Below are 14,507 nucleotides of genomic sequence, written 5' to 3' on the forward strand. Positions count from 1 at the left end.
TTACATTTTCCATGTACTGGAAGCTCCTAGTCTATTTATTTCTGTCAAACAATCTATTACATATTAATAATATTAATTTATTAATTGATTGCTTTTGATGTTTTTGTGTCATACAGGGTCCTCCTGGTCCCCCTGGTCCAAGAGGTCCTCAGGGTCCAAATGGAGCTGATGTAAGAAACACCTCCTTCTAATGGTTTTTACATTTGTTAATAAACAAGCAGCACATGCTCCAACTAAGGTTTTTTTTTTATCCTGTTAGGGTCCTCAAGGTCCTCCAGGTTCAGTTGGCTCTGTTGGAGGTGTCGGTGAAAAGGTAAGCAAGTTAACTGTGACAACCACAAGCATGTCAACAATTTCAGTCATTAGCATGCTTATGGTGTAGGAGTGTGTCTGTATTCTACTCAGCTGACTTATTTTTATATCCCAAAATCCTTGTTGGTAACTAAGGACTGAAGAGAAAATGTTGGGAATGTGTAGAAGACTGTAATGCAAACTCATAATTCAAAATAAAAGTAGCAGAGATTCCATGAGTGAAGATAAATATAGAAGGCCCAGAAACTGGTTGTTTCTACTGTTTTCATTCTCCAGAGGCTATTCAAAGTTTTCAGTGGTACCAACTAGAGTTATGTAAGACAAGGCAAAGTGAAGACACCAAAGATAAATAGAAAATTCTTCCCAGCAGTATTACTTAGCTGTCAAGCAGGATAGCCTTATGCTCAGTTATATAGCTTCCCTTTCTCGTTGCTCAATTGCTGGCTCTGTTTTCTTAGTCCCTGCTATTTTTCATTCTAGTAAGTCAGTGTTAATGGCCTGACCCTTCATTTGTGCTGAAAGTGAATTCTCCATTCTGTAGAGCACAAGACATTTCTTTCCCTGCCTTCTTCCCAAACATTTCCACATAGACATCCAGATCTGAACTAGTGTGGACTTGATATTTGTTGCTGTTTAGGAGAATAAATGTACTGTGACACAACGGGTCACTACTGGAAGCTTTTTAGGTGAGCCACTGAGAAATAAGGTTCATTCTTTGTGGTTTTTTCTTGGTTTAAAGATTGCACAATGCAGACATTCTAGGCAATAAACAGACTATGGGCAAAAACACAGCACTTTCCATAGAAGGTCCATGACCATAACTGTATTTAAGGGAAATATCTCTCTATTTAGGCTGTCTTCGAGGAAACTGCTGTCAGTGCACATCTTTTCTAGGCAGTACAAAATGGTACATTTTCTTTAGCATTAACAGCCTTTAGAGACAAAAATCTTGCAGCAGGTAATAATGTAGATCAGCCACTTCCTTAAAGCCCTTCATTGCCCTTATTGCTGTGATCCAAACTGAAATGAAGAAAATGCATTGTGAAAGCACTGGAAAAAATGAGACAATTTCTCACCTGTGGATTCCTAGAGCAACACACAAGACATTTCCCCCAGGTTCCTTTTCTTCCAGCATCTTACATATAGTGATGGAAGTTTTCTTCCTACTGCAGCAGGGAAATCTGCAAGTGTTTTGTCTTGGCAATTGTTACTTTTTGTGTTACTCACACAGTCATCAGTCATTCTATTTTTAGTTGCATTAGCTGCAATAGAGCATGCTTATCAGGAATATTGCTTTTCTGTCCAGTCTGGGAAACAGGGTAGCTTCAGGGAGCTGCTTCAATGAGAACACCTTGCCATGTTAAAATGGCATGGCAAAATCTTTTCAGCACAAGTTTGGCATGTCAAAAATATTGTCCAGAGGGGACCAACATTAATCTGTGTGTGTGTTGGGGGGGGGAGGCAACCAGGTCAACTCGTAGCAAATTCAAGATTGAAGTACACTTCTGTATAGGGGCCCCTGGTGGCAAACTGAGTCAAAGCGCTGAGCTGCTGAACTTGCGGACCAAAAGGTCCCAGGTTCAAATCCCGGGAGCAGAATGAGTGTCCGCTGTTAGCCCCAGCTCCTGCCAACCTAGCAGTTCAAAAACATGCAAATGTGAGTAGATCAATAGGTACCGCTCCAGTGGGAAGGTAACAGCGCTCCATGCAGTAATTCCGGCCACATGACCTGGAGATGTCTATGGACAACGCCGGCTCTTCAGCTTAGAAATGGAGATGAGCACCAATCTCCAGAGTCGGTCACGACTGGACTTAATGTCAGGGGAAACCTTTACCTTTACCTTACGTCTGTACACCATGAGTAACAAGCAACTCTTAAAGGCTGTTGTTGTGCCCATGAGAACACTCTCACAACTCATTCAGTATGTAAAATTCTTGATATTTTCCTTTATAAAAATGCCCCCTGCAAGCAATTTCAACACACACACACAGGGCCAGTTTGAATGAGGACAAATCTATTTCAGAACCAGGAGTTTATCTCATTAACTTTCTGGTTTTAAAAAGGCATGCTCTGTGCTTTAAATAGCCTCAGGGGAAAGTGAAAACCTGTAACAAAGTCATTCCCTATGCCCCATTTTGGAATAATTGTTGCTCCTCAAGATCCATAAGAGTTGCCAATGTGCTCAGGGCAAATTATTACCCCTTTCAAAATCAATCACTCTTCAGATATGTTAGACTGTAAACTCCATCATCCTCTATCAATATCAGAACATGTATTGCTCCAAGGGAAATTACACCCCCTCATCCTGCACCTACCGTGCAATTCCTGCTAATCTTAGAATGGGATAGCAGTTCTCTGCAGTCAATAAATAAATAAATATCATAACATTATGACCGTGTGAGCGTCAGTTTCACTTCTGTACAGGAAGTACCTGAGTTACAAATGTCTGACTTACAAATGACACACATTAAGTATGGGACTGAGACAACAGGAAGTGAGAGAAATCTACACCTAGGAAGAGAAATTCACTCCTGCAAGAGTTATCATGGGGAAATGGTGTCTCCATTAAAGCACTATCACACCAATCCTTGTTTCCACAAGTCAATATTTTCAAAATCCAATTATCACAGGGACAGAAAGTACAATGAAATCTTCTAAACAGGGGCACAGACAGCAAAACAAACACTACAGGCATGGTAACCCTTCCCTATGCTATCTATCTATCTATTTGACTGGGGTTACATTTAAAAATGCACTTGTTCCAACTTGCAAACAAATTCAGCTTAACAACAAACCTACAGAATTTGTCTTCTTTGTAACTTGGGGACTGCCTGTACTAAAATTAAAACTGGTTTAAAAGTTCTGTCTTCCTGTGAATATTTCACACAAGTTTCAACTGAACCCATATTGCTCCTATTTGAAATATTTTGCTATTTTCCTTGAAACACTAAGTCAATTAGCAGTCATGAGAGATTTATTTTTGACCAATTGTGAGGGGAAAGAAAGCTCTTACATTCATTGTGTTTTTTTTTAGTTAAGCAAAATTACACACACACACACACCATACAATGTAAGCAACTTTTTTTTTCTCGCGTCAGGAGCAATAAGAGTTGCTTCTGGAGTAAGAGAATTGGCCGCCTGCAAGGACGTTGCCCAGGGGACGCCTGGATGTTTTTGGTGTTTTACCATCCTTGTGGGAGGCTTCTTTCATGTCCCCAAACGGAGCTGGAGCTGATAGAGGGAGCTCATCCGCGCTCTCCCCAGGTGGGATTCGAACCTGGCAGCTTTCAGGTCAGCAACCCAACCTTCAAGTCACGAGGCTTTTATCCCCTAGGCCATCGGAGGCTCCTAATGTAAGCAACAATATAAGCAAAAGCGTATTAAGAATATAGAACACAGCTAGATTTTTAATTATCAGTTCTCAAAAACTTGAGTAACAATCTGCATTTCAGTGTTATCACATTTGCCAGATTTTTACATTTATTCCTGTTATTGGACCATAAGCAAATTCTCTGAAACATTTCGAAGTGCAGAGGACTCAGGTAGTACTGTGGCTTAAGCAAATTAAAGTACCACAGTGTTGAAAGCTAATCAAGCTTTAAATTGAAAAATAGCCTCATAGTATAACATAAATAATGACAAAGTGATAGATCAAAAGCAGTTCAGTGCTAATAGAAGTATACCAGAGTAAAAATTATCTTAAAAACTGGCAGATATAATGTAGCGTGAACTTTTTAGGTTCATTACGTACCTGTGAGTTTGTACCTGAAATTCTGGATAACATTTCATATTTCTGATGAAATAAGCCAAGGTCTGAAAATACATACAATAATATTTTTTATTTTTTTTAATTAAAAAATCTGTTGCATGTCAACCTTAGGTACTTTAATGACGTGAGAAGTGATATTGACGCAGTCAATTGATCATATGGCTGCCCTTTTGGAAACTGAAAATTATGCAATTCTGCCGCTGTAATTTCATTATTTTTGTAAACATTCACAAGTAAGTGGTTACCTAAACTCACGGAGCTCTGTTTGTTTGGTGTGAAGGTTTGACACAGCAAGACAAACAAGATAGCTATTCTAGTCCGGCTTTTGGATTTTGACCTAACGGTTAACTAAAAAAAAGTGGGACCTCTTGAACTTTCCTCTTTGCACTCCACACAGTTGAAGTCCTCTCTAAATTATTTTTCTTCTTAAACATACTGAGTTCTTCCCACATTCTTTTAATGCACTACTACACAGCTTCTATCCCTCCAGGTACAAATCTGTCAAAGCTCTAAGTTCAGAAACATTGTCTGAAATCACAGGTGAGTCAAAATAATTTGGATTTGTCATGGAGCACTTCTTAATCACACTCAGAAATGTAGGCAGTTGGGTGTCACAGAGCCTTCGGGTGCTTTACTTTTCTCTGCAAGTGAAGGTGCATCTGCTTATGTTGGATGCCTGCCTTTTTTATTTCCTTTTTTCAATCCAGTAAAATAACCTGCAGTTCACCTTACCATACCCAAGGTTATCCTTTCTTCTTACAATCTTTTTTAATGATATGTTCCACTAGTGTTGACATCTGTCACAAAACTTTGGTTCAGAGTAACTTTCCGTCCTCTCTCCCCATTATTTGTATAGATTCTCTTCAGGGAAAACTTCTCTTCTATTAGCATCATGTCAAAACAAATCAGAGACTCCGAACCAATGTGTTCAAACTATTCTCTTAATAGAATCATTCCCAATGCTTCATCATTTTCCTACTTACCTGTTAGAATAAATCACTTACTGATCAATACTGAGGTTCAGAGATGAGCAGTGCAGAAACCATAAATATATCATGATAGCTTTATGAAAGAGAGTCATCTTTTCCCCCTTCTGAGAGAAATGGATTGTGAGCTAATTATACTAGATGTCATCATACCAAATCATCAAACTTTGCAACTAAACTTTATTAATAAGTAGTGATATTGTCCCAAAAGGAGGCATTGGATAGAACAATTCTGTATAGCAAAGAATGCTCACGAGGATTCCGGCTTCTGAATTGGGGCCACAAAGTCCTTCTTATTACAGACAACTATTGCTACTCCCAGTTCAATGACACACATAACAACCCACAATAGCAAAATAAAGTTTGCTTAGGGAGATGAAGAATGAGAAAAAACACTAAGGCTTTTTGGGGAATGCTTGGGAAGACCAAAAAGCTTCTGAGAAAGTCTAGAAAAAACAAACCAATTAATTATCAGAGATGATGAAGGGACTAGGTGTAGGGTCATGGCAGGGCCGTAGCCAGAAAAAAATTTCGGGGGGGGGGGGGGTTTGAAAATTTCGGGGGGGGGGGGGGGTTGAACCCCTAACACCCCCCACACCCGCTACAAACCTGTCAATATCTGCTTGAGTTAGTGCCTGGAAGGACTCAATGTTTTGTGTCTCATAGATTTAGCATGGGGATTTGGTTAACCTGTTAAAATTCATGAGTAAACCAGGTTTTTTTTTATAACCTGAAAAATTTCGGGGGGGGGGGGGGTTTGAACCCCTAAACCCCCCCCCCCCCCCCTCGCTACAGGCCTGGGTCATGGCACTTACCTATCACAACAAGCACATTATATAAGTTTAGAATCTATGCAAAAATACAATGGATGGTGTTTTTCCTCATCTGAATTTCCACACAATTTAGAGTCAAAAGCTGCTCAGACTGCATTCCTCATACCATGAAAACACATAATATTTCTGCTTCTCATCTCCATTTTTGGAGCAAATTTTTGTGAAAGCATGTTTTACCTTAAAGTTCCTCCAGGCTTGTACTGCATCCTAGATAATACAATTTGCAGTCTATTGTAAAGAAGTGGAAGAACATTTTGTCAACTTTGTGGTCACTATGGCTGACTATTGTTGACTGAGAGAGTATGAAGAACTATGTGGTCGGTGGAAATAAAATATTCAGTCATTGAAACTAATTTTTTTAAGTCCTTTTAAACACTTCAGACCTTGATGTTCTCTGGTGATTCGATTTTAACTACCATATATACTCATGTATAAGTTGACTTTATGTATAAATCAAGGGCATGTTTGGGGGACAAATTTATGTATTTTTCTTTAACTCATGGATAAGTAAAGGGCAAAACTTAGGGGTATGTAACAAATATTTTCCTCTCCTTTTAGAAATGCATGGGGTGAGCATATTTATGAAGACCTATATTAAAGGAGATGATCTTTTTATTTGAGGGGTTATGATGAAGAAGAGTGCAAATTCCATTGCTAATTTTACAACTATATAAATACAGACACAGCACAAAGGCAGTGACAAGAGGTAGAAGAGAGAAGCTCTCTCCCCATTACCTCTCTTTTGCCCAAACCCAAAGAAAAGAAGGCAGGCCTCCCATATTCCTACTTCCTCCCCTTCACCCCACTTTCTGAGCAGCGTTCAGAAATAACATGGGAGAACCTGAAAAATGTGGTACACCTTAAGGTGAAATGGAAATATGGTAGTCATTTTAATAGGAGCACACAAGTTTTTATAGTAAGTGTCTATTAAAAATGGCCATCACAGGGTTCCTGTAAGTTTTCCAGGTTGTATAGCCATGTTCCAGAATGACCATCACAATTTCTTTGCAGAGCCCTTATTAAAACAGTCACTACCATTCCACTCCAACTCAAGTGCCCAAAATTGTGACTGCATCACATTCTCCAGCCTCGGAAGCAAGGAAGGAAATAGGGATGCCTTTCTTTCTCTGGGTTGGGCAAGGAATGGGAACTCGTTGCCTCTGCCTCTTGTCATAGCCTTCATGTCAGTTCCCTGTTCCAGCATTGACTCATGTATAAGAGGATCCAGGTTTCAAGATCAGTTTTTGTCATTGCTTTTTCATTTGTACACAACTATTGTGTATATGGGAATGTGTTGTCATCTTCTATTAAGTATGTTGCTGTGTATACCAAAGCACTAAAATACAGCTGCTATAAAAATATGTGGATTGCCAAATGATTAATGTTTCCAGACTCCATAAGTGTAAGAACTCTATAAAGAGTCTCCATTACATTTAAACATAAACTACTTGAAACCAACTATTCCCCCAAATACACTCTTTTAGAGAAGTGTTTGAAATTAAAGCAGTGGGAAAGGAAGGACAGTTTTAAGCTATTGAGGAGAAGCTCTTGTTCAATATATGAAATGTGAGATGGATGCAAGCTAACACATGGATGAATTGGTGGTGCACCTGATCATATGGAACCTATTTTCTTTATCCACTTCCAAATAGAAGCTGAAGAGGCCTCTTTGATGAGTGAACCCACAAATCAGTAGTGTATCCAGAGTTCAGAAATAGCCCAGATGATGCCCCATCTTTCTATGATTCCCTACCACAATCACTTCCTTTATTTTGCAATAAAGCAACAAGAAAGGATGAACTCGATTTCTGGATTCATATGGAAACATCATCCATTGATATTGTTCAAGAGTGCTATTTTAGTAATAAGTCATGTCTTTATCCTGGTTGACCAGTGGTTTACACTATACAATAAAATACTTAGGTAGGAGCCTGAAAATACTGACTTTTGTCTAATTCACTGTTGATTCAAGTAATCAATATAAGTACAGTAGAGTCTCACTTATCCAACATAAACGGGCCGGCAGAACGTTGAATAAGCAAATATGTTGGATAATAAGGAGAGATTAAGAAGAAGCCTATTAAACATCAAATTAGGTTATGATTTTACAAATTAAGCACCAAATCATCATGTTATACAGAAAATTTGACAGAAAAAGTAGTTCAATATGCAGTAATGCTACGTAGTAATCACTGTATTTACGAATTTAGCACCAAAATATCACGATGTATTGAAAACATTGACTACAAAAATCCAGAACGTTGGATAAGTGAATGTTGGATAAGTGAGACTTTACTGTAATAATAAAGAAATTCAATGACCCTTTCTTTAGTCCCCCATATTTTTGTCCTTCGTAGAACTGGAATAGTTGAGACAGGATGTTGTTGGACTACAGGTCCCATAAATCATAACCATCATAGCCATTGGTGAGGGGTGATAGGAAATTACAGTCTAACAATGTCTACAGTCTGGCTATGCTTTAAGATTAGATATTCTCCATATATTACAGTAGTTTCTTCTCAACATATGTGTAGTATTCACAAATACAAATAATCATGCATACTTTCATCAGTATAGGGCGTATTTTTCTTACAAATGTATTCTGTTTTGTTGTAAAACACAGTATTTTCAAACTGATACTTCATTCAGAGAGTGCCAAATAGCAGAATCAAGCAAGACATGTTTTTAAAAGTGGATTTATACTTCTGTACACCCCCCAAAGTCTTTGGCAGAATCCTTAATAACTCACTTTGCTGAATGAATTTTCATGTCCCTGCCAAATTTCCTCCCAATTTTGCACTTTTTGGAGAATTTTTTTTGCACAACTCCCCCCCCCCCCCAAAAAAAGAAAAGAAAATAGAAAAAATATCAAAAATACACATACCTCTTGAAATCCCTCCTAACAGGAAGAGGCATTTTGAAATTCCTCATTTTTTTCATGCAATGACAAAATAATTGAAGCTTTGTATTTCCTAGTACTGAGCTGTTGAATAAACTAGGTAAATGTGCAAACAGAGATTTGAAACTTTAGTGATCTTGTAAATGTGCCAATGCCATATCTTTAAAGAAAGTGATTTTACATCACAATTATAGAATTGATTTTAGTATATTAAATTTTACAAAATTAATGATAAAAGGGATAAAGAATGAATTAAAATGAAAAGAATTAAAACTGCTGCCAATTATTAAAATAAGAACTTTTAAAGCGTAATTGATGTTAGCAGATTAGGGATAAACATTGAATGTTCAATAACTTAGTTTTTGGGCTCAGTGTCTGAGCCATAAATAGTGGCAATTGTGTTTAGCACAGCTCCCAAAAATCAGGTGATATCAAATTAAACAACACTTCCTAGGTACCAATGTGATGGTATACGATAGTACTGACAGTGTATTCAGGCACACCAACATTATCAGTCAAGGCAAAATTATCAGATACCAGAAAGAATGTTCACAAATAGCAAGAAAGCTCATAAATACCAAGTTAATTTCAAAACAAACTGAGCAGAGCTCACCCGTCATTCCTCATTACCGAAATGATATATTCAGATTTTGTGGGATTCTGAGCTGAAGAGAAGAATAAATTAACTTAAGCATTTATTTCATACTGTTTAAATTTTGCTTTCACAGAGAATTTTTATGGATGTCTTGCTAGCCATCTGGTTTACTAAAGAGCTATCATCACCAATAAATAGTGCAATGTTTACTTTTGAGACCTGCAATGAAGATTTTATTATTTGTTAGCATATTATTTCATTTACTGTCATTCTGTTTGTTTATGATTCCTTTCCTAGTTTGAGCACCTAACATCATTTTCAATTAAACTAAATCACTTTAAAGTAGTTTTCTATTAGCATTTTCTAATTTGCAGGGATGTACTTCTAGACTCAAAAAGAAAATATAACAAAATTCTGTTTGAAGAGAGTTCAAGCAAAAAATAAAATGTTTTATTTTTCTCTAATAAGAAAGACGGAAGTCAAAACAACTACTTTAATTTGTCTTCTTCTAGGGTGAACCTGGAGAAGCTGGTAATCCTGGACCTCCTGGAGAAGCTGGCACAGGTGTAAGTATCAGTTCTGCAAATACAATTGTAAGGATATTTATATGCCATGCTTTATTCTTTTGTGTTAAGTCAGGACTGCTGACAATGGGGTCAGCTTGGTTCCCACAAGCCCAAGCCTTCTCTCCTCATGTCCTTGGGTAACCTTGGCCCTTGTCTCAACCCTGCCATGTTGTTCACCAAATTCACCCATGCATGGGCCCTTATAGTGTAAATACTTTCAACTGCACAATTTTGTTTCTATTGAAATGTAAGCTGGTTGGCTGTTAGGTCCATGGTAAGGTTGTCTGACCTTTCAAAGCTAATGTCTGGACATTCCGTCTTATGTGCTGTAGATTGTCCTTATTTTATTTGGGTGTGTGATTATTTTTTTCAAATCTTTATTCTACCACAGTTCCTAGGTTCTCATTAGCTGTCTGCTTACCAGACCACTAGCTGGTTATTTAATCCATTGGATTTTCTAGCCTGTTGACTTGAAATGAGGGTTTGGGTCTACATAGACACTATAATCCAGTTCAAAGCCAACTTGAGAGTGGGGTGTCCACAAAATACACACTCCCAATGTGCCCTGAAACACAGCTCGCTGAAAAAATAAGAGAGAGAGAGAAAAAACTCATTTTCTGGATACTGTGATTCCTGAGTTTGATTCTGACCTGCAATCAAAAAATCAGTTCTTAGGGGGTTTCAATATGCACTGTGCAGTGAAACTGGTTCATTTTAATCAATTTACAGACTGGATTTACTGTCTGTGGTTGATTCATGCGTCTAGATCTCTTTCACTCTATATCATTATAGCACATTGCTACCATTTTGACTCTCCAGGCGCATCCTATGGAGTACTTAGATCTGTTGGTTGGTGAAACATTGGAACCATTTGACAAAGAATTTTAAATCTAGATATATATATAAATGTAATGTTCGTTTTACTATAGAGTAAACAACAAAACCACTGAACTCAGTCACACCAAATTTGGCCACAAAAGACATAGTCATCCAAAATACGTCTTTCAAACAAAAAAACTAGAAAAATTAAGCCCAAATTAAAGGACGGGAAAGAACTGTTTTTTCCCCCTTGCTGCTAGTTAGAAAGATAGGCGCCGCATACTACGTCTCCTAGCAACCCACTCAGCCAGAAATGGCGCCCAGGGCCTGTTCACTCAGGCCTCTTGCACACTATAAAATACAGATTATCTGATTTGAACTGGATTATATGGCAGTGTAGACTCAAGGCCCTACCACACACCTATATAACCCAGAATGCCAAGGTAGGATAATCCACAGTATCTGATTTGAACTGGATTATTTTGAGTCCACACTGCCATATAATCCAGTTCAGTGTGATTTTATACAGCTGTGTAGAAGGGGCCTCATATAATCCAGTACTAAGCAGATACTATAAGATTATAAATATAATATATAATAATTACTGTGGTATAATAATATAGAACAATATAATCTCTAAAATCAGGACAGTAAATAAAGAGCAACACTCTGAAAACAGGGAAATTCCAGAAAAGAAGCAACCAGGGCCAGCGAACACCTCCCAACAAAGGATTCCCCCAGGCAGGAAGCAGGCAAGCTTTGAAGCTGCAAAGCCATTCAATGCTAATCTTGGTAACTAATTGCAGCATTCATACTTGCTGCACCGAGACTATTCATTTCTATTCAACCTGGCCAACCAAGAATTCCACAAGGTAGAAAGCAGCCAGGCTTGCAAGCAGCAACGCTATTCAGTGCTGTTCAACCTGGCCAACCAAGATTTTCCCTAGATAGAAAACCCCCAGGCTTTGAAGCCATGAGGCTATTCCATCCTATTCAACCTGCCCAAAGAAAGATGCCCCTATATAGAAAGCGGCCAGGCTTTGAAGCAATGAGGCTATTCAGTGCAATTCAAATTTAAATGCCAGAAATCATAGCATTACAAATAAGGCATACTCAACCTGGGTTGCTGTGAGTTTTTTGGGCTGTACGGCCATGTTCCAGTAGCATTCTCTCCTGACTTTTTGCCTGCACCCGTGGCTAATGGCATCCTCAGAGGCTCGTTCAGAGGTTTACGATATGTTTCATATACACCATATATTCACATAGCCCCAGGTGGCACAGCAGATTAAACTGCCGAGTTGCTGAACTTGTTGACCAAAAGGTCAGCAGTTCGAATCCAGGGAGCGGAGTGAGCTCCCGCTGTCAGCCCCAGCTTCTGCCAACCTAGCAGTTCAAAAACATGCAAATGTGAATAGATCTATAGGTACCACTCTGGCGGAAAGGTAACGACACTCCATGCAGTCATGCAGGCCACATTACCTTGGAGGTGTCTATGGACAATGCCAGCTCTTTGGCTCAGAAATGGAGATGAGCACTGACCCCCCAGAATTGGACACAACTAGACTTAACGTTGGTGAAAACCTTTATCTTTATTATTCACATAGCATGAAGGTAATTTTATGTACACAATGTTTCCAATCATTCTGAACAAACCTCTGAGGATGCCTGCCATGGATGCAGGCGAAACATCAGGAGAGAATGCTACTGGAACACGGCCATACAGCCCAAAATACTTACAGCAACCCAGTGATTCCAGCCATGAAAGTCTCCAAAAATTCATACTTAACCTGTTAGGGACATCGATTCAGAAACGTAAAACCATGATCCAACATTTAAGGCAGGCATGGGCAAACTTGGGCCCTCCAGGTGTTTTGGACTTCAACTCCGACCATTCCTAACAGCCTACCAAGATTTCCCCTAGATAGAAAACCCTCATATTTTGAAGCCACGAGGCTACTCCGTCCCATTCAATCTGCCCAAGGAAGGATGCCCCTATATAGAAAACGGCCAGACTTTGAAACAGCAAGGCTATTCAGTGCAATTCATATTGGCCAAAAAACCACTCCCCTAGAACGCAAGTACCCAGTCTTCCAAGCAGCAAGCCTATTCCATTGTATTCCAGCTCATCAAACAAGGATTCGCATAAGAAGAAAACGGCCAGGCTTTGAGGCTGCAGGGCTATTCACTGCTATTCCACTTGGTCAACAAATGATTCCTGTAAGCCACAGCAACGCGTGTCTGGGCACAGCTAGTACATTATAAAAAAATCTACAAAAATCTACAGGACAGCATCATTATAACTAATGTGGCATCAAAGAACTCTGCGTAATATATATAAAAATGTCTGATCCAGGTTTACTTGACTGAGATTTCTTTCTACTATGACTTGAACATACACAGCAGCTATTTATTGTACTTGGCTGAAGCGCTATGATGGAGTTCTAACAGCATACCTTTTGTGAAATGCCTCCCTGTCATTATTTCTAATACCAATATCAGTGCTCTTGTGTTTAATTTCTCTGTTATTAATAATTTGCTTTCAAATTGTATCCCAAACTTGCTTGTAATTGGGAGTATCGTCTCCAAAATACACAATTTACTAACTGATTCTGATGTGGATCTTCTGGAATTGAACAGATTGTTTTTCAGAATGCATTTGCTACCAAAAATGTCCAATAGTAAATAAAATCTAACTAAAGGTTGTTCATATGTTCTCACCTGAAATTATGTTTGTCATTTAGGGTCCAAAAGGAGAAAGAGGTGAAAAAGGTGAAGCTGGACCACCAGGTGCAGCTGGACCACCTGGTATTAAAGGACCTCCAGGAGATGATGGACCTAAAGGAAATCCGGTAAACATTGTATAATGCTATTGATTTAAGGTGCAGTAGTCCCATAGGTTCATTCTTTTTCAAAATTTTCTAGTGAGAGTTATTTATTTCCGCAATGTGTATCTTAGCCAGATTTTATCTATTTCATATAATCATAGGATCGTAGAGTTGGAAGAGACCTCACGGGCCATCCAGTCCAACCCCCTGCAAGAAGCAGGAAAATCTCATTCAAAGCACCCCCTACAGATGGCCATCCAGCCTCTGCTTAAAAGCCTCCAAAGAAGGAGCTAGATCTGTCATCATTTGAAGTTACCTGCATCTGTCATTATTGGATAATATGAGCTTTATCTTATTGTCTGTTTGTTTAGGGCCCTGTTGGCTTTCCTGGTGACCCTGGTCCCCCCGGTGAACCTGGTCCAGCTGTAAGTATCTTTTTAAAAAAGGAAAGAAAGTATAAATCTATTTTATGGCCAAGTAATACTCTGAATATATCAGACTGTTGTAGAAACAGCAAGGGTGACTGCTTTCATAGGAGTACCTACTTCTTTTCCCCTCTCTGCCTGTTTTTTTTTTTTTAAATAAAGCTTACTGTGTATTGCAAATAATCCAACTGGTCATCACTCTGATGCCATGTTGAGTCAGACTAGCCTGAAATTTTTTTGGGATGAAAGCAAAATGTCTTTAACTGCTTTATCAAAGCCTTGTTTACTTCAGTTGCCAGTTTATCTTTCCTCCATCCAACTTGCCAAATGCCATATCACTTTCATATTCCGAAACTATCTAAAACCTTACTTTCGGATGTTTTCCTTCTTTCATCATTTCACCTTAGAATATACTTCCAATCTTATTTATTTAGTGTTCTGGTTTTATTCTCCTTTATCTTAAATAATAGGCAGCTA

General features: G+C 38.6%; 1 protein-coding gene across 5 annotated transcripts in view; it reads left to right on the forward strand.

The window, feature by feature from the left end:
- Positions 1–14,507, forward strand: part of col11a1 (collagen type XI alpha 1 chain) — a 314,486-nt gene that overhangs the window by 260,960 nt on the left and 39,019 nt on the right. For all 5 annotated transcript variants that reach the window (XM_008109137.3, XM_016993104.2, XM_016993102.2 and 2 more), the window contains 5 exons: positions 117–170; positions 260–313; positions 9,908–9,961; positions 13,522–13,629; positions 13,977–14,030. In XM_008109137.3, coding sequence (XP_008107344.1) covers positions 117–170; positions 260–313; positions 9,908–9,961; positions 13,522–13,629; positions 13,977–14,030 — 324 coding nt within the window. The remainder of the gene's footprint in view (positions 1–116; positions 171–259; positions 314–9,907; positions 9,962–13,521; positions 13,630–13,976; positions 14,031–14,507) is intronic.

This window comes from Anolis carolinensis, chromosome 4 (genome assembly GCF_035594765.1).
Source record: "Anolis carolinensis isolate JA03-04 chromosome 4, rAnoCar3.1.pri, whole genome shotgun sequence".
NCBI classification, from domain to species: Eukaryota; Metazoa; Chordata; class Lepidosauria; order Squamata; family Dactyloidae; genus Anolis; species Anolis carolinensis.